At 39.8% G+C, this 20409-nt stretch overlaps 2 protein-coding genes across 2 annotated transcripts; both read left to right on the top strand.

The window, feature by feature from the left end:
* Window positions 1-2183: 2183 nt before the first annotated feature.
* On the top strand, window positions 2184-8893 carry LOC311004226 (acetylcholine receptor subunit alpha-like). The gene is made up of 9 exons (XM_083996182.1): window positions 2184-2467; window positions 3575-3717; window positions 3807-3851; window positions 4423-4532; window positions 4963-5158; window positions 6055-6292; window positions 7831-8054; window positions 8307-8543; window positions 8631-8893. Exons 1-9 carry the CDS (start codon window positions 2425-2427, stop codon window positions 8757-8759), a joined length of 1365 nt encoding a protein of 454 aa, XP_083852308.1. The 5' UTR covers window positions 2184-2424; the 3' UTR covers window positions 8760-8893.
* Window positions 8894-12047: 3154 nt separating this feature from the next.
* gpr155a (G protein-coupled receptor 155a) lies at window positions 12048-20402 on the top strand. Its single transcript, XM_083996787.1, has 16 exons — window positions 12048-12282; window positions 12502-13037; window positions 13547-13946; window positions 14280-14448; window positions 14546-14701; window positions 15303-15386; window positions 15522-15642; window positions 15758-15842; window positions 16151-16241; window positions 16338-16545; window positions 17346-17435; window positions 17570-17700; window positions 18068-18163; window positions 18247-18311; window positions 18444-18581; window positions 18754-20402. The coding sequence occupies exons 2-16, from the start codon at window positions 12596-12598 to the stop codon at window positions 18947-18949; spliced, it is 2472 nt and encodes an 823-aa protein (XP_083852913.1). The 5' UTR covers window positions 12048-12282; window positions 12502-12595; the 3' UTR covers window positions 18950-20402.
* Window positions 20403-20409: the final 7 nt, after the last annotated feature.

Genomic DNA, 20409 nt, shown 5'->3' with positions numbered 1-20409 from the left:
CTTTATATCTCTCCGTCACATGCCATGATAACACCACGCTGGAGTAATGTCCTCAAAATGTATTGTGTGGTGAACGCGCCTTATTCACATTAATGAGACTAAATTTGAAAGGCTCTGATCCGTGAGATAACTGACCTTTCTCTGTTGACTGGATGTTAATGCTTCCCTCGCTGCGAACAGTTGACCTGAATACGTTCTGAAATATTGAAATATAAAGAAAACATTCAGTACAGTCAGGTGAGGCATTGGAAATGAAAATGTTGATTGTGTTTAAGGCTTGATATGAACACAATTCTTATATTTCACATTAAACATTCTCAGCTGTTTTTAAAAGGCAAATCATTAATGTTGTTCTTTTTGAGTTTATATACAGTATCAATTCACTGTACATTATCTGTAAACGGTGTGTTTTAACAAACCATCAGATTTATTCTGAAAAAATAAAAATGATGAATTTATAAGATTTATTCATCTAAAGAACAGCCTGTGTTTCTATGTTGGAGAAATATATAATTCAACACGCATCCTAATCTTCTCTATGGAAACTCTAATCCTCTTAATCTTCATTGATGCATAAACATCCAGTATGTTGTCCAGTTTTCATCCAACCCCTGCAGATATTACACGCAAGACACTTTTATTCAGATTCAATGAACATTTAATCACTAACAGAGCAGATACAAAACATACAGCTTTACGTCCTCTAGGGGCCGGAATCGCACTGAGCCCTCAAAGTGCTGTAATGAGCACTGGGCAGAGCACAAAAAGTGTCCGCTTGAGATGAGGTCGACCGAGCAGATACAATGCTGCTGTCACATGTTACAAGACGGACTTGAAGGAAGGCGAAGCGGTACTAGCATGGTGTAAATTCAGGTGGCCTGAGTGATTGGGAAGGGGGGGTGGGGTTGAGACAAATCTCTCTTAATTCAGACATTGCCAAAATGGTCATTTGTCTCTAAGTGAGATGAATGAGGCTTGTGGTTGAGTGACTGGCTGATTGAACGGATTGGGGATGTGAGGAAATTGAGTTGCCTGACCCATCACAGGCCTGACAGGGTGGGGTAGAGCAGAGCAAAGAAAGGACGCATGGCTGAAACACCTGGCCTCCAAGAAACAAAAAGCTGTTTGACAATCTGAGTTATCTAACATAATTTTATTGTTTATTTTTAGGGTGGCAACTGGGTTTGTGAGGCACTGTGTGAATAATTTCAAAATAAAGTATTCAACATTCAAAGTCTACTAAGATATAGCTGCATTACATTTTCTGGTAAATATTTATTTTGTCCCTTCATAAACATTACCGTTTTTACTAAGCAGCTCCACCTGAAATTTGGTGTTCTTTATAAACTGAATGAAACTGATTGATGATACATTATCGTATCATGAATATACTGTATCTTCAAAAGAGAAAATTATAATTGCTGACAAAAACTGTCAAACAAAAATATTACATAATGTAGAATAACATATATCTAACTAAAACAAAACCTCAAAATATGCTCTCCTGTTCCCCTCTCTTACCCTCTTTTGACTTGTTAAGATCTGAACTCACTTCCAGTGAAACTCTTATCAATATGCATTAAATTTATTTCATCCCACTTCATCACATCAAATCTTATTTCAGCATTTAGAGATTCATGTTCCAGGGAAACCTTTGTAAATACATAATTATATGAAATAAATACGCAGAGATATGAATACTTATACATTCATATATACAGTATATAGGCTACATCTCATATTTACAGGAAATTCATAAAGCTTCAACAAATTAATATTTATTCCCCAGAAACTATTTTAATCTAGTGCTAGCCATACAGTATCTCAATATGACAAGAGCCACTGGCTACTGCTACCACAAGATTTTCCTTATCAGATAAAACCTTAAGTGCTGAAGGCAATTCTCATTTATATGTGCAATATAAATGCTTGTGCTGCCTCAGAGGTCCAGCTGCAGTTTCTGTTTCTGGAACGCTGGATCAGACCTTTTCTGTTTTCTTCACATACCAAACAGACATTATCACGCAGAACCTGCACATACAGAGTTCACTGCAGCATTAATAGTTTATTGCTGATACATTAAAAAAAAAGCAAAAACAAAACTGAGCCTAGAGGACACGTGTTAGTGTGTGGCCAAGTTCAAGATGAGATATTTCAGTGGCGGATTACTCTGGCATGTTGATCTTATAACAGATGACGAAGAATGTGGCCCTCCCAAATGACAAGCATTGGCAGCCGGTCACACACACATCCGCTGTCAGACAATAACAACAAGGGTGCCAGTGGAGAGCCTGGGGGTTGTACACTAAGTCAACTGCTGGTGCTAAAAGAATGTTTTAGCTGGATCGAACCTATTCAATTCTCAAGTGGTCAACGGACAGCGTGTTGAAGTTGGATCTTGGTTTTGGATGCCTGGCTGCAAGGATGAATACTGTGTTTTCCATTTTTTATGCAGTCATCCTAGCAGGTAAGAACTTACCATTAGGAAGAACTTAGTTTAAGAATTAAGGAAATGCATGCTTGTTATCTGTGGAAATCTGTCTGTTTTCATTTGAATTAGCTTCAGCTTTAGTTTCAAGCAAAGTTTGTTTTTTTTAAGTTATAATTCAAGTACAAAATACTCAGCTTTTTAATTATGTTGAATGAAACTACTACCAGGTCTGTGCTAGCTGATGCAATACAACAAAACTGATGAGAACATTTAAATGACTGCATGCACTGTTTTCATTCATCCATTCAACCTTTTCTATTTTTGTCACCACACAAAGTCACCTGCAGGATTAATTATGTGTAGGTGGTTCTTCAGTTTACTAAGTTGAATGTCTCCAGAATCATTCAACCATACAGATAACATGTTGCTGTAAAATGACCTTCGTTTCAAGGTTGGCGGAAAAAATGAAAGAGGATCTGGTTCTGGCTTGTGACAGATATGCTGCGGAAATAGCGTGAGAATATCTCTATTAACGCCCCCCTTACATGGGCGCCGTCATGTTTAAAGGCTGTATCGCCAAATTTAGACCCCAAATCCAACACAGTTAAGAAAGAGACACACATACATAGAGCTATAGGCTATATGGTACATTTTCATCAGAGGCCTATATGTTTGGGAACAGAACATGTGCTTGAATATGGTTTGTAATTATCTCTAAGGAACCTCAAAAATATATTTTTCAACATGTCCTTTTAAATGTATAAACTTTTCAAAGTCACCAATATTTATCTATTTGATACCTAGAATTTTCAAACCTTGACAACACACCATTCACCATGCCAGCCATTTTTTTTTTTTTTTTTAGAGTAAACTAGGTCTATGTACATGCATATTCAAAAACATCTTACACCTATAGTATGGCACTTGTCACATCTATTTTCAGCTCATATTAAGTGAACTCATCTCAAGTATCATATGTTCTTAAAGGAATATTCTACTTTGGCACAGTATGAACATTTTCCATCACACTGAGAAGGCACCTTGAGGGGCTAAAAGTCACACCAACCTCCCCACCCCGTTACCCCTCTGCCAAAAATATAAATTTCAAGTAAGCCTGTACTCATAGTGTATTGTTTATTCTAGGTGCTGCCTGGGCCTCTACTGATGAGACAAATCTAGTTAAAACTCTTTTTACCGGCTACAATAAGGTTGTCCGTCCTGTCAACCACTTCAAAGACCCCGTGGTTGTGACCGTAGGCCTCCAGCTCATCCAGCTGATCAGTGTGGTGAGATCCCATGTCACACACTACCACCCAGTCTGCATTAAGATTCAACGTCATCAGCTGTCTAAACACATTTATCTGTATCTCCACAGGATGAGGTCAACCAGATCGTCAACAGCAACGTGAGACTGAAACAGGTTAGATCAGATAAATATGCTCCCTTTTTTTTTTTTTTGATATAATAGAAAAAAGACAGTGAACCAACCATCATATTGAAAGAGCTTCAGTAGTCAACTGCTATTAAGAAAAGGACAAAATACATAATGATCCTACTGGTGGCTATAAACTATACATGAAAAACACATCCATGCCAATAAATTAAATTAAACCACACATTTTTTTTTTTTTTATTTAAGGTTTGTTGAAAAATATTCGTCACATCAGCAGAATACAATTCTGATTACTGACTTCACTTGTGCACTTTTACACCATGTGCACTGCACAAAGGTCTTTGGACCAGAGAGACTCTCTTTGACTGAATCTGCTGACAACACCGACACATGTTCAGACAGTATTAAGCTCAGCATGGGTTCAGTGAAAGATACTATTCTTGAATTTGAAAAATTCACAAATACATTTTCAGAACGAAATTCAGAATGAATCTATCACATTCAAACAAATCACTACTTTGAAAATGATCCTTCACAGTCTACACGATCACTATTGCCACACTTCCCATTATTCTGGTTTCTGTTATCTGATTCACAGCAATGGAAAGATGTGAACTTGCAGTGGAACCCAGAGGATTACGGTGGCATCAAAAAGATCAGAGTCCCCTCCACTGACATTTGGCGACCTGATCTGGTTCTCTACAACAAGTATGTCATCGGGCTATATTTGATCTATGCTGTGGCCTTTTCTCTCTAAAATCCCTTTATTTTTCATTACAATGGGCTTTACCTGATGTGAAGCATCCAGACCTCTAGAAACAATCAGCACACCTGTCAGCGATGGTTTGAATTACATTTTCCTATGCTCCAGTATTGGTTCTTTGAAAGCTCAAATTTCATCAGGCTAAATCTGGCCCTCGCAGCCCTCGTGCCCCTCCTCCCTCCCCGCACCATATGCTGCATCCCTCCCTGACAACCCCACACCAACCACAACATCTTGTGCCAACCAGAGTGCCGGTTGGCTGGTGCTGTGCAACAGCAGCAGCAGCCCGTCCTCAGGCACTGATGTCCTCCTACGTTAACATTTAACTTATTATCCCCCCATGTTGATGCCTCCTGTGCTTGTCTTTGCCCGCAGTGCTGACGGTGACTTTGCCATCGTTCATGAGACCAAAGTGCTGCTGGAGTACACGGGGCTGATCACATGGAACCCACCTGCCATTTTCAAGAGCTACTGTGAGATCATTGTGCTGCATTTCCCCTTTGACCTACAGAACTGCAGCATGAAGCTGGGCACCTGGACCTATGACGGAAACTTGGTCGTCATCATTCCTGTAATTCCATTCAGACCTTTTACTTGAAAGGGAGGGTGCTTATAATTTCATTGAAATACACGAGAAGATTGATAGCAGTCTGATATCTGTCGGTTAGATATTAAGCTAAAAACAGCAGCCCATTAGCTTAGCTCAGCATGTTGCAGCTAGCCTGGCTCTAGCCAATGATTAAAAATAAATAAATCAACCTACTACTACCTCAGAAGTACTGATTAAACTAATGGTAGAGCCACGTTACCCCCTCATCTCGGAATTTCAGTGTTTTTGCTAAGCTTAACCACGAACTGTCTGTGGTTTCATGTTTACCCTACAAGTATGTGAGTGAGAACGATCTCCTTGTCACTTATTCTATCAGGAAAAACTGAATAGGTCATTTCCTAAGATCTCTAACCATATATATATATAGTGCAAATCCTTCTAAACAAACAATAACAAGCCTTCATCAGATCACCATCAGAGAGCGTATTTCACCTTTCTTTATTTTCACCTTCATCACCTTTTAAGCAATGAGAAGTCTTCCACAATGCTCACTAGATATGATAACATGAATTCACACCTCATGAAGTTTATTCTACAGAATTCAGATGTAGCCATACAACCTATACACACATTTCATTCCTATATAACACTCTTTTGAACCCAAAGATCTAACCCTAACCCAAGATCACTTTGGCCCATCAGCAGACAAAACCAAAACAGAGAAAAATATTAAACCACTGTAATGTGTTCAGAACTTTACATACAGATAAAGTGCTTTATGGATGCTAAGCTAATAATAAAACTGTTTAAACATCAAGGACTAAAACTATTTGAGACTGATGTGCATGGGAAATAAGAGTGAGAGATTTCATGTTTAGATTTCCATCACCTTCTTGACTCTGAGCTCTCTTCACCAGGACAGCGACCGCCCTGATCTGAGTCACTTTATGGAAAGTGGGGAGTGGGTGATGAAGGAATCCCGCAGTTGGAAGCACTGGGTGTATTACTCGTGCTGCCCAGACACCCCTTACCTGGACATCACCTACCACTTCCTCATGCTGCGGCTCCCACTGTACTTCATTGTCAACGTCATCATCCCCTGCATGCTCTTCTCCTTCCTGACTGGCCTGGTCTTCTACCTTCCCACAGACTCTGGTATGTTGATGAACCTTTCCTTTCATCACAGGCATATGAGGTTAAGTTATCAGTGAATTGAAAAATTAAAGATGATGTTGGATTAGGGTTAGGTTGTCTTTGCTTTGGTTTTACTTACACAGTTGTTGCTGGGCTGAGGAGAGTCTGCACATATAAAGTTACTAGAATAACATGATTAATACCACTCTCATGTCTTTATGCAAACGCCAGCAGCACAAAGACCAAAGATAGCAAAACTGCTAGCCTGCCCAGGTTACCAAAGCCATCTAAGCATCCGTACTACAAAAGCTCTTCCCTGGAAACTCTACAGTGGATAGATATGCTGGTGTGTGGTGCAGCCTTGTCTCTGATTACACTTTAAAATCTAGGTAAATAACTGATACACCCACCTGGAAGTACACAGACACTGTGTATTAGAAGAGCATTTTTTCTCATTATCAATGTTTTCATAATATTAACACCATGTTGGACAAATCCTGTCTTTAATCCTGCCTGGCTGTCACTCTTGTGTCCGTACACTGGCAGCTCCAGGAACTGCACTGCCTGTGTGCACATCTGGCTGTGTTCCCAGTGTGTAGGTCTGCCTCATTACCCAGGGTCCCTCTGTGCTGTCAAGTCTGAAAGCAGGCCTTTGCTTTAATGTATAATACATCACTTGATCCCTGTTTCTGATATGGCTGCTGACAGGATAGTGTGAAGCTGACGAAGAAGCTGGTGCCAAAATACGCTCTCTCAGGGATAACTGCTCTTACTGAGCGACAAAAACAACATGTCTTGCTTTTTACTTCTGTCTGTTTACTTCTTCTATTGTTGGTCTTAGAAAAAAAAGCTGCCTCTCACTTTTCAAATATGCTTGTGTGGGTGAACAGTGCAGTTATTGTGATGCTGTATAAACACTCGACATGGACTCTTTATTGGATGACTGTGAAAGGGCTCATGTATTAGACTCATAGAGACCAGGCTCATAGAAACAGCTCTCCCTTGTGGCAATCTAATAGGACCGCATGTTGACATATCATAAGCTCATATAGTTTACAGTAATGTGGCTGTTTCACATTTTCAGCACTATTTTCACAATTACCTCAACATGTCCTTTAGAATTAAGATATCTTTCAGAAACATAGAATATGTCATTGTATGTGGAAACACAATTTCATATCTTATTACAGTAATAAGAAACATCTCAGCCCTGTAGCCCCCCAAAATTAAATTGTGACCCGTTTAACTGAGCATTGGAGTAATTTGTCCAACATAGTCCCACCTGTTTAATTGGGAGGATGTTTGGAGAATTTTTAGAGTCTATTATTCAGAACTAAAAAGGAAAAAGAAAAAGAAAAACTAAAGGAGGTTCTTAAACTGTGTATTTATAGATTATTTGAATTCATAGGTTATTTAGTAATACTGGAAACAGCACCAACATAGAAGAATGTCACATCCATGTCCTTTGAACTCTTTTGAAGCTTTTGTGTTCTACTAAATGGACCTTATTCCTTCAGACTAAAAAGCCAGTAGTGACGATGGTGTGCTGTGTCTCCCAGGTGAGAAGATGACTCTCAGCATCTCTGTCTTGCTGTCTCTGACTGTGTTCCTGCTGGTCATTGTGGAGCTGATCCCCTCCACCTCCAGTGCTGTGCCACTCATCGGGAAGTACATGCTCTTCACTATGGTCTTCGTCATTGCCTCTATCATCATTACTGTCATCGTCATCAACACCCACCATCGCTCCCCGAGCACTCACACGATGCCAGACTGGGTCCGCACGGTGAGGACAGGAGCAGAGGGGAACACAGTGATGGCGTATATCATTTTGATTGATTCGTTGAATGGCTAGAATTAAATACATCAAATTGCCAAGCTTGGCAGGCTTGAAAACTATTCTGAACCTTTTTTTTCTCTGCATTACGTTGCCATCTAGTGGTACAGAGACAGAATGGCTGTGTGTTTAATTAAATCGCTCCCATGCTGTATACTCCATTACACAGTGCTTATCCTTTTTATCCTCTTTTTATGGCAGATTTTCATTGAAACCATTCCCAACATCATGTTCTTTTCGACAATGAAGCGTCCTGGGAAAGAAAAACCAATCAAAAGCAACTATGGTGGTGATTTTGACATCTCAGACATCTCTGGCAACCAGGTGTCTAGTGTTCCCTACCACTCGCCCATCACCAAGAATCCTGATGTCCGCAGTGCCATTGAAGGAGTCAAGTACATCGCAGAAACCATGAAATCAGATGAGGAATCCAACAATGTAATCTGTCCCTCTCAGAAAGTGTTTCTAATATCGTTCTGTCTCGATTTCATGTGTGTGTGACACATTGTCCCTCTTTCTCCCCAGGCTGCTGAAGAGTGGAAGTTCGTGGCCATGGTGTTGGATCATATTCTGCTGTGTGTCTTTATGGCTGTGTGTCTTATCGGCACACTGGGTGTGTTTGCGGGCCGCCTCATTGAGCTGAGTATGCTCTGAAGGCCTCTGCCTTATGTTTTATCTGTTGCTCAATATAAAATGTGTTATCTTTGTGTTTGAATCTGCAGTATCCTGCCCTGCAGCATTCACTGTCCGTTCTAAGGAAACAGGAACCTCTGTTTGTTTTTTGTTTTTTTTTTGCCTTCATTTAACCAGGTCGGTCCCGTTGAGACACAATGGCCTCTTTTTCAAGGGAAGCCTGGCCAAGACAGCAGCATAGAAAAGTCACTACACTTAGAAATCACACAGCACACAGATAAATACATTACAAGACAGAAGCAACAGGACTAAAAGTTCGGATTCACATTAAAACAAGAACAAGTGCGGTATGAAGCTGCTCCAATTTCTCTCACGCGAGTTTTCAAAGATCCAAGGTTGATCAGCTCCTTTAGCTTTAGAGTTTTCTGCAGTGCATTCGAAGCAGCAGGTGCAGCATACTTAAAGCAGTGCTGACCAAGTTCAGTGTTAACTTTGGGCATGTTTAGTAAAAAAAAAACTCATTTGAACGTAGGCGGTAATTGCTTTGGGATTTGGAGAGGTAGTTACATAAATAGTGGGGGAGCAGACCCAAAATAACTTTATAAATAAAAATATGCCAATGTATAAGGCGGCATGCTGCCAGAGATGGCCACTCGGGCATATAAAGTGCAGTGGTGAGTGAGGGCTTTACATCCAGTGACAAACCTTAAGGCACCATGATACACGGTGTCCAGAGAGCGCAGACAATTTGCAGGGGCATACATATACAAGAGGTGTTTGTTTGTTTGTTTGTTTATTTGTTTGTTTGTTTGTTTGTTTGTTTGCTTGCTTTTTGGTGTTTTTCTTTTACACAAACATGTTGTATGCAGTGTACTTCCATATGAAAGCAGTGTTGTTTTATGTGTGCAATTTTAATGTTGAATTGATCCAAAATAAATCATACTTTTTTGGATATTGTGCAGTTTATAGGGAACAAATTAATAAAAAGGTTTTTGTCCATTTTCAGGATGAATGATTTGGCTGGAACATGGTATTTTATTATAATAATAATTATTATAATTATTTTATATTATTATTATATGTTATCAAATCCTGTATGACCTCTTTGCTGACTTACTGTATGAAATTTTGGTCAATTGGCCAGTTATGTAGAATATGGTATCATAAAAAGTTAATAGGAAATGTAGACTTTTAATTATCTGTTTTGTCATATATGAATCTTAACAATAAAATGAGTTAACAACAGGCTGAAGTTCTGACTCCAATACTCTTAAAAGCTGTGGTTGATTTGTACTTGATGGGCAATAGTGATTCGCTGAACTGAAGCGTCTCCAATCATGCCTTTCTTCACAGATTTCTGACTGTTTTCCATTGCACTGCTTATGTAAATGTTTCTACCAACTCTCTGTTTGAGATTCAAATGCAAAGGCAAATACCTGCCTTTGCATGTTAAACTTGAAATATGTTTTTGCCTCGTTACTTCCTCATCTTTTTTGGAAGGATTCAGAGGCCCAATCAGTCTAGTTGCTCTGGTGTGACATGGGCCAGCATTAACCAAGGCAAGACGGGTAGCTACCAGTCTTCGTGGAATGTGGAGTTTTACAACCTGGGTCAACTTTACATGCATGATGGTGGCATGGTAGACACTGTTTAAAATCAAATGCTTTTCCACCACAATAATGCATTTGGTTCCTATTACTTTACAGACATAGCCTACATTACAAAGGTTTATGATAAAGCATTCCCTTTTCTACTTTTTGGGGCTTTTGTGCCTTTTTATTGTGATAGGACAGTCAGAGAGAGACAGGAAATGCGAAGTGAGAGAGGTGGAATGACACTGCAGCGATGGACTATAGCTTCTGTTCATGGGGCACCTGCTCTATCAACTGAGCTATGATGCCCCAAGCATTCCTTATTTTTGATAGCTGACAGATTCTGATACACAGTGCCTTGAACATAATGTGGACAACTCTTGGGATGCACTGTGGCTCAGTTTTGTCCTTTAAAAGACTCAGTATTTCCGGCATTCCTTTGAAACCCAATAGATACTCATGCAACAAACTGCAAATACTTCACATACTTTCAACATAATTCATTGTCACAGAGTTACATGATCTGTTATTAAAGTAAAGATATTGACTATTGCAGCTTTAACAGCACAACTGAAATTTGAGCACATTTCTTGTTTCTGTTCAAACATCCAGAAGAGTGGAAGTTTGTAGCAATGGTGTTGGCTCATATTACACTGTCTGTCTTCATGACTGTGTATCTTATTGGCACATACAGTATGTTTGCAGGCAGCCTCATTGAGCTGAGTGTGCTTAATTAGTCTGACTATAATTGGTTGATAATAATACTAAAGTAACTTACTTTCTGGAGGCTATATAGGGAACGAGTTTATAAAAAGGTTGTTTCTCCGTTTTCAGGGAAAATGATTTGAGTGAAATGCTACACATAGCCTAGGTGTACGTACGTAATATTAATTTTGTTTAAAACAGACAGAAATGTAAACCGTGCAAGAGTGACCCTGTTGTGACAAATAGTATCTGAAAACACAGGATTATAAATTCCCCTGCTTTTTAACAGCAGTGTTAAAATACAACTGAAGGTTTATTTGCACCAGTAATTTGTGTTTAGCATTCATAACAAATAGACCCTCAGGGTTCGAATGACAGCCTATACTAATATGGTCTATAGGGAGCTGCATGTTGTAATGCAGTTAAAAAGTAAAATATTGGCTACTGTGGGAGACTGTCAGTAGGTAAAAAAAAACAAAAAAACAAAACAAATTGATGCTATTTTAGGTCATATTATTTAAATTGCCAATGGGTGCTATATTAATATTTTAATTGCAGTAAAATAAGCTAAATATTTGCTGTAATTTCACTGTGTGCCACTGCAACGTGGCATTATTCTATCTATCTATCTATCTATCTATCTATCTATCTATCTATCTATCTGTCTATCTATCTATCTATCTATCTATCTATCTATCTATCTATCTATCTTAGCCTCATTATTATTTATATAAATAATAATATAGGCTATGGGTATGTAATAGCCTATCTATCTATCTATCTATCTATCTATCTATCTATCTATCCAGTCCAGCTGATAACTGATGTAACTGATCCAGGCTCATCACATGAAGTGGCTGTGTTTGCATGCCGAGCGGCCTGTCAGTTGGAGGGGGGCGGGCACCGCGATAAGCCCCGCCCCTCCACCGCCGCGTTCAAAACATGATTGGTGAAGTTGTATTGACAAATCGCGGATTACGAAAGTTGCGAGGGTGGGAACCAAATGAGCACCTCTCAGACACAGAGACAACAAACAGGCAGCGTTACGGGAATATCCCACGGCCCACTGACACGACACAGACTGTCGGTAAAGTTGTTTCATCAACCGTTTTTCTGCAACGGCCGCGGCGGCTCAACGTTAGCTAAAGTGGCTAACTGTTAGCTTCTCCCACCGGCTGCTACTAGGAGTTGACGGCACATGTTTCCTCAGAGGGCACATCCGCTGTCAGACACACACAGGCAGAGAGGTGAGGGTGACTTTACAGTAATAATAACTGTATTAAAATGGCCGTGCTTATCAGCTGCATGATAGCAAGTTAACAACCGCTCTGGAAGGAGCAGTTTCCACTCGTGTGGTGCTGGTGCCTTCTCGAGAAGTTCTCTGTTATCTTGTTGCTACCTTTGAACCAGCCCGGCGGGTGTAAACTGAACTAATGCGCCTCTTCCCTTCCCTCTTGTTGTATTAGGCAGCGCCGAGCAGTGACGCCCTCTCTGCATTAGTAACATGAAAACAAGCCAGGCTCGATAAACTGTCACCAGAAGGAAGAGAGGACCCGCAGGATGGAGACACCGGGCGGAACCACCAGCTTCAACTTCTCCTATGATGAGGAGGGGGAGGAGAGCCCGGACTCTGTGGCTCTGTCTCCATCAATGTCCATCGACAAGCTCTTCCCGGCTCTCCTGGAGTGCTTTGGGATAATCCTGTGTGGATACATCGCCGGGAGGGCAAACATAATCACCCCCACCCAGGCCAAAGGACTGGGTAATTTTGTGTCAAAGTTTGCCCTCCCCGCCTTGCTCTTCAAGAACATGGTGCTGTTGGACTTTGGTAATGTCGTCTGGTCGTTTCTCTGGAGCGTCCTTATTGCCAAAGTGTCGGTGTTCGTCTTAGTCTGCGTGCTCACACTGATTGTCGCCAGTCCTCAGAGTCGCTACAGTAAAGCTGGACTCTTTGCAATATTTGCCACACAGAGCAATGACTTCGCTCTGGGATACCCGATAGGTAAGTGTGATGCCTTAAATCCCACCACCCACAGCGGCTTTCATGGTCTGCTGCAACTGTAATCAATCATTATGCTGTCTTACAGTAATGCTGGTCTATCCATCAAAGCAGAAGTATGACTATGCATTTGTAACAGTGCAAACAACCTCAACTTCTCAGTTAACTCATCAGACTCGAGTGCAGAGTTACTTAAATATAAAACATTTACAGACCCTAGAGCCATTTGTTTACATGACACTTGTGTACACTAGCATGGTAGTTTTTATGCTGAGGTTCACAAGGCAGGTGGTATGTTGTAATCATGTAAATATTTCTTTTTTTGTGGGAGTGGTTTAGGGCATTTTTGTGTATTAGTGAATGAGCACTTGTTGTGTAAAGCCAGTGCATGTGTAAACAAAAGTATTTCCTGAGTGTGCATGCTTGTGCAGCTTTGCATATGTTCAACTCCCTTTACAACAGTTGACCATATTACAATGTACCCAAACATTTGCCTTCATCTCTCTCCACAGTCGAAGCCCTATACCAGAGCACATACCCAGAGTACCTACAGTACATCTACCTGGTTGCACCTGTGTCCTTGATGCTTCTAAATCCCATCGGCTTTGCCTTCTGTGAGATCCAGAAGTGGAAGGATGAGGGAAACCATCAGCAGAGCAAACTTCTGATCGTGGGACTCGTAGTTCTACAAGTTTTAAAGAACCCTATTGTTTTCATGGTTGTTATCGGCATCATCGCCCACTTTGCCCTGCATCAGACAATTCCTGCCTTCATGGCTGAATTCGTTGATGGCTTGGCCAACTCTTTCGGGGGAGCAGCTCTGTTCTATTTGGGTCTGTCCATGGTGGGGCAGTTAAGGAAACTGACCAAATCCACAGTTGTTACACTGATACTACTCATCACCGCAAAACTGTAAGTGGAATACTGAGGGTAATTTCATACAAATGGCGACTTTGTGTAATCAGATGACTTTGCATTTCTAAAATGAGACTCTAGCAATGTAGAGAGTCAGCAACTTGGAGCTTTGTGAAGTACTCCCAGTGTGTGTTTTGTGCTGATGCTTTGGATGAGTCACAGCTGACCACAAGTCTGTTACCAAATACATGACATGTTAAGAGGTGTCAGGAGAGTGTAGCACGATAACAGCTAGTGTATGTAAATATTTATTTTACATTGCTGAATTCCACAGCATAGTGTCAACTAACCCCTCAAATAATGGCAAATTTTCTTTCTTTTGACTTTCAGGTTGCTAATGCCCCTGATTTGTAAGGACATGGTGGAACTGCTGGACCACGGTAACACCAGCACTTCGAACCACTCAAGCCTTTCCAATTATGCCTTTCTTTATGGAGTGTTCCCTACTGCACCAAGTGTGGCTATCTATGCTGTCTATTATAATGCTGAGTTAGAAGTGGTGAGTTGTTTACATCTACCTGCCGTTCAGACACCATACCATTGAGTTTTTTCTTTGTAACTTACTGTACATAATTATCTACTCTACCCCCCAACAGGTAACATCTGGGATGGTGATCAGCACCTTTCTCTCAGCTCCGATAATGTATGTGTCTGCCTGGTTACTTTCAATGCGCTGGAAGGATCCTCAGTTTTTGGTGAATGCACTGCAGAATATCAGCTTCAACATAAGCATTGTGAGCTTAGTTGCACTGGTGAGTTGCACAGAGACACTTCATTGTGCCCTATAGACATCTATTGTCTTATTAATTTATATGCAGATTATTTTGCGTATTTTTTTCATTTCAGTATTTGGACACTGAAGTACCTGAATTTAAAATGGCTCCACAAAGCATGTTTCACTTCTTATCTGAAAGGGTGGTCATGACTTCAGTCAGACAATTCACTGCTGACACAAGTCTCTGTTGCTAGTTTCTGTTGTTGCGTCATTTCAGACAAGCAAAGGGAAAATACAAATGGCTAACTCTTGGATTTGTCAAACTTTGCATAACTTTAAAAAACTCTGTTAGTTAGAAGATGTGTGAGCAAATTCCTTCCTGCCTCACAGCCTTACTTCCTTAGTTTATTCTCACTTTCTATCTTTTAAGAAATCTATATATGAGTCATAATCATGGTTTAATTCCTCTTCCTTATTGTTTCTGCTTACTAATTTTCAGTTTCAACTTATTCTTTCTTTTTAGATAGAATTGCGCCACCAGCCAGCAAAGTCAAAAATTCGTTTTTTTAATCAACTGTACAAACCTTTGTGTGTTTGTAAATATGCTTAATTTGAAATCTCTGTGTTTTCTCTGACAGGTATGGACGATTGTTGTCATGTTCTTGAGCAAGAAATTCAAGAAGCTACCTCATCTGTTTACTGTGAACCTTTTCTTGGCACAGGTGAACACATGTATAGGCTACTCTAAACTGGTTTAATTACCATCACTTAAACTGACAGAGAGAAATCTAACTATCTGAAAGTAGGTGCAACTTCACATCACTAAATGCCGATATATGTTTTGTTATGGTCTCTAGTTTCTAACTTGCATTGGGATGATCCTGTGGAACTTTGTGGTGCAAGGAGACAACTTCATTGGGCAGGTCCTGACTTTCACATTAATAAGTGCCTCACTCTACAGTAGTTATTTGTGGCCAGGTATGTTGTGCGAGGGTATCACATTAACTTTACACTAAACTGTATTAAGTGGCCCGGGTGGGTTCTGACATGACGTTTGATTGCTAATGTTGCAATGCATGTTTTGTCGTTGTAGGTTTGATAGCACTCTCACTTGTGCTCTTGAAAAGGTTTGAGGATCTGAAAGTCTCTCCGGGCATGTTGGTTATTGCAGCCTGGGGGTGAGTCGTATTCTGGAACAATGAACAGAAATGAAACTATACTTGTTATTCTAGCTCACTGAAAGGTGGAGCTAAAACCACAGTATGCACCTGAAGCAGAATTCACATATTGGGGCATGTTATCTAAAGACTTTTGGTCAGGAATACTGTGTGTTGTTTTACTTGTGGATGCTGACACATCAGTTGAATTATAAAACAAACATTTCTGAAAATTTCATGGATAATTCAGTGTCACTGAGCTGGTTCTGGTTTTACCTGTTTGATACGGCCAGTAATTTGAATTAAACTGTTTGTCTCTTTATTAACAGGATATCAGGTTTAGTAACAGCTGTGTTGCTCATGTTCGGGGAAAAAACATCTGGCACAATTGACTCATCATTCTTTTACGGCAGACCACAGGTAACAACACGAATGACAATTATACTGTATACCTGTCCTCTGATGGATAGGATCTGTTTGAATCTGTCTGAATACTGTGTGTGTGTGTATTCACAGATAATCTGCACCACAGTTGTAGCCACCTTCAGCATACTGCTGGGAGGGGGTTCGCTTGTATGTCTCAGTAGAGAAGGCTGGGCCCAGAATGACCATATTCAAGAGGGAGACTCTTCATTTGGCCCCAGAGAAGATCTTGTAACTGAAGTTGAACCAGATGACCAGACTCTGATTGAGCCAGTCACAACATCAGGAGATCTAAACAGAGGTAATTATGATAAATTGGGAATTTGAAAATTCAAATTTAGTTATTTACCATCTGTTTTGAAGTTTACATTTTGATGACACTGATAATTAAACACAAAGTAACTTAGTATAATAGTTTGGTAATGTCAGTCAATCCAAGTTAGAGGGAAAAGAAAGTGAACAATCAATAATCCAAAATTGAGGACTTACCCTTATCTACAAGTTTGATATCCACTCTGCCTCAGATCATTTTCATTTATATGAGTTGGAAGAAGCTTTTGCAAAACATACACTGAAGTGTTTAAAGTAGGAAGAGGGTTTGTTAAATGTCATTATCAGGAGGAAACACCCAAGTCCTGATAAGTTTAGTTCCCTGTTTAGTATGAACAATGCATTAGTTATGAACAGTAATGCATGATCTCCCAGAAATGAAGTTGTTGAAAACATGTCACATGAGCTGCCATTTCTTAAGTTTGTTAGATATCAGCAAATAAGTGGTGAACTTGTGACAGTAACTGCATGAGTTACAGTTGCTAATCAGTGCAATTGTGCAAACCAGTGGGGCCATTGTTTTATAGAAATTAATGTGATTTGTAGTATAATTAGTTGCACAATGCACAATGATTACAATATTTTATAGCACATGTGTGTGTAAAACATATTGATAAAAGTAAATCACAAACAGAACATAGTAGGAGCTGCCCAATAACCACAAAAGTACAAATAGAAAGTGGGTCACAAATGAAGTTGTATGAACACTGTCTGCTCTTTGTTTCTGTGTGAAGGAGGGTGGTGTTGTAATCAGTTTCACATTGTTCCTAGAATGCCTCATATGCGACTGTGGCCAACCCCAGCCCATGCCCGACATGATCATGAGCACAAATATGAACAACACACCAACCACTCTCCCAGGTAAATGTATTGATGAGCATATTACATGAATTTTAATTCATATTTGCACATGACAATCACAATCATTTAACCAATTTTTCTAAAACAAATTCAATAGCTGAAATCTTTGTTCTCCAATCTCCATCCTCCCACAGGTCAGTGTGACAATAGGTGTGAGTCAACAGACTGCCTGCTTGTCCAAGTGGAAGAGCTCCAACAGGTTGCGGATAGACAAGTGGCCCGTCATGTGCTCTTATGTCTGCTTCTGACTGTCAGCTTGCTTGCTGTGAGTAAACCACCACCTTTCACTTGTTCACATGAAGTCAGCCTTTCTGCCTACGTTATTATATTTAGTGCATCGCAAACCAGATCAGACACAAATGGCTGAGCTGTGTAATTTCTACCTCCTGTCAGTGTCACAGTAAGACTTCTCCAAAGATTCCTGTTCAGGGAATCCATTACAAAACACAGATATGGTTAAATAGAAATACCATTACATCTTGTGGCGTGGGGTTTTACGATTCTGTAAATCTAAATAATGTGGAAAAAAATACTCACAACTTTTAAGGCACTTCGGTTTTCACTAAACTGGTCCAGTCAACAGAACCTGTTATTCTCAAATCTAAAATCCCTCTAACTTGATGTTATGACAGAACTTATCGAGCTGCTTGTGGTTGCTCTTTACCCGAGTTCCTGGGAGACTTTACTTGGAGCTGCAGTTCTTCTGTGCCGTGGCCAACTATGGGCAGGTAAGGCTCAAATAATGTTGTACTAAGATTTTTAGTGTGTGTTGTCACAACACATCAGTGTAATGTGTAATGTCTGTTGCCAGGGTTTACTCTCCTTTGCTCTGTTTGGGTTGGACAAGCATTTGATTCTGATACCGTTCAAGAAAAGGTAAACAACATTTATGTTCTGAAACTGATGCTGAAAAGCACATCTGAAGGTTTTTCCTGTGTATAGTTAAAACTGCACTAAATAGTTCACTGTGTATTTGTTTTAATTTTGTTTTTTGTGAATGGTTTTTAGGTTATACAGTTTGTGGCATGGAAGGAAACAAGAAGAGCAGCAGCAGAGTGATTTGCCAGAGGATATCAGAATGACCTGCACCCAGTTCACCAAATACCACAAAGACCAGTGTTTTAGTGACATTGTTAAAAAGAGAAGGTGAGATCACAGAGTCGTTCTCACTGCTCCTCTGGTTGGAAGTTAAGAGTAATTCACAAATTGCAGTGCTTAACAAAATCATTCTCTCTGTGGGCTCTGTCTGCCTGTCCCCTGCTTCTTGTTACTGCAAATGAAAATTGACTTTTGGGTGAATGCTTCTTTTGACTTTCAGGTGTGGGAAGAGGACTGTGGTGGACTGTTTTCTTGGCTCTGAACTTGTGGACTGGCTCCAGCAGGTGGGCTTGGCTCAGGACCGTAGTGAGGCGGTGCTTTATGGGACGCGGTTACAGCAGGGCGGTGTGCTCCAGCATATCAAGCAGGAGCACAGCTTCCAAGACAGTCTCCTTTATTATCGTTTCATGGCCTAAGACAAACAGGTCAAAGATGACAGTTGTTTGATCCCATAGGTACATGTTGATGTGGTCTAACAGGAGGAACGAGTACTTACACCAGATTAAAAAATCTGTTTGCACTGCCGTGCTCTTCTCCACACCCTGTGAAGAACACTTTACAGTGCTCTATTGTGCATCAGACCACACCTGACTGTAGTGTTAGATGTGTTCAGAAGCACAACAGACTTGAAATCTCCAAACTAAAAAGTGAGGGTACTATGCATGTCATGCAGTTGGTCTAATAGGGAATTGACTATGTACATGGACAACATGTATAGCAATGCAAGGGATTTTTTTTGTGAAATTACCCTGTCTTATTTTTGCAGTTTCATATTTAACATTTCGCTCACTAGTTTAATTCCAGACATAAGGGACAGTGAGACAGTTGTTAACAACAGTCAATCAGGGCAGGAACAAGAAGCTGTCAGATGTTCATAGCTGCATGGTGAATTCAGTGTATTAGAGTTTAATCAATTTGGTTTTCAAATTGTAACAAACGTCTATTACAGACATTTTAATAGTAACTTAACTTTATTTTGTAATGCAGGAGTTAAATGAAATGTTAATATAACTGATATGACTAATTCCAGAGCTACAAAAATAAGACTTGAAACATTTTCTTTTAGTATGTTTTTAACACATACAGGCAATTCAAATCTTTAGGGGTGGTACGAGACTTGCATGATTTTTTTATGCAGTAAATATGTGCACATAAGCTTCGGGTAGATTTATTTTGTGCAATGATGGCAGTATTCACAAAAATCTGCCGTGATATATCTAATTAGATGTGCAAGCAAAAACTATTGTGTTGATGGGGTTGTATTTTCACTGTAATGTCAAAGCTACTTGCCAAAGAAAAGAAGGGAAGATGCATCTAAATCTAAACCATTGGTTTTGGTTTGTTTGTTGCCAGTTTAATTAATAATTCAGTTATTTTTGCCAACTACACTTACTGTATGCTTCAGCATGTCGCATAAATAGTGGTGTTTCATTAACCTGCAGCTGAGTGGGACTCGAAATAGTAGACCAGTACTGTTTAACAGGACTATATGAACACAAAAAAATTTGAAAAAAGTTTTTATCTTATTATCTCCATTGCCATTTTTAGGATTTTTTTTTTTTTTAATTACAACAAAACAAAACTGTCTGTTGGGAAAAATAGCCATCATCATTAATAAGTCCCAGCCATAAAATGGTGACAAGGCCCAGAGGACTGAATACCTGATCAGATGTCAGAAGCAAGTATTAATGCACATGCTTACCGAAAAGTGTTTCATCACATAGTATCCTGCACATAAAGGTAATGAACCTGAAAGCCTCAAGGTAGAAGCTGCTGTAAATTATAAATTTGTCTCAGGTAGAAAATGTTTTCTTTTTTTAAATGCATAGATTTGTTTATTTGTGTAATAAAAACCATGTGTAAAAATAATTGCTTT

Source organism: Trachurus trachurus (genome assembly GCF_905171665.1).
Source record: "Trachurus trachurus genome assembly, chromosome: 21".
Classification (NCBI taxonomy): Eukaryota; Metazoa; Chordata; class Actinopteri; order Carangiformes; family Carangidae; genus Trachurus; species Trachurus trachurus.
Note: the sequence above shows the minus strand (reverse complement) of the source record. Positions and strands in the feature narration are given on the sequence as shown.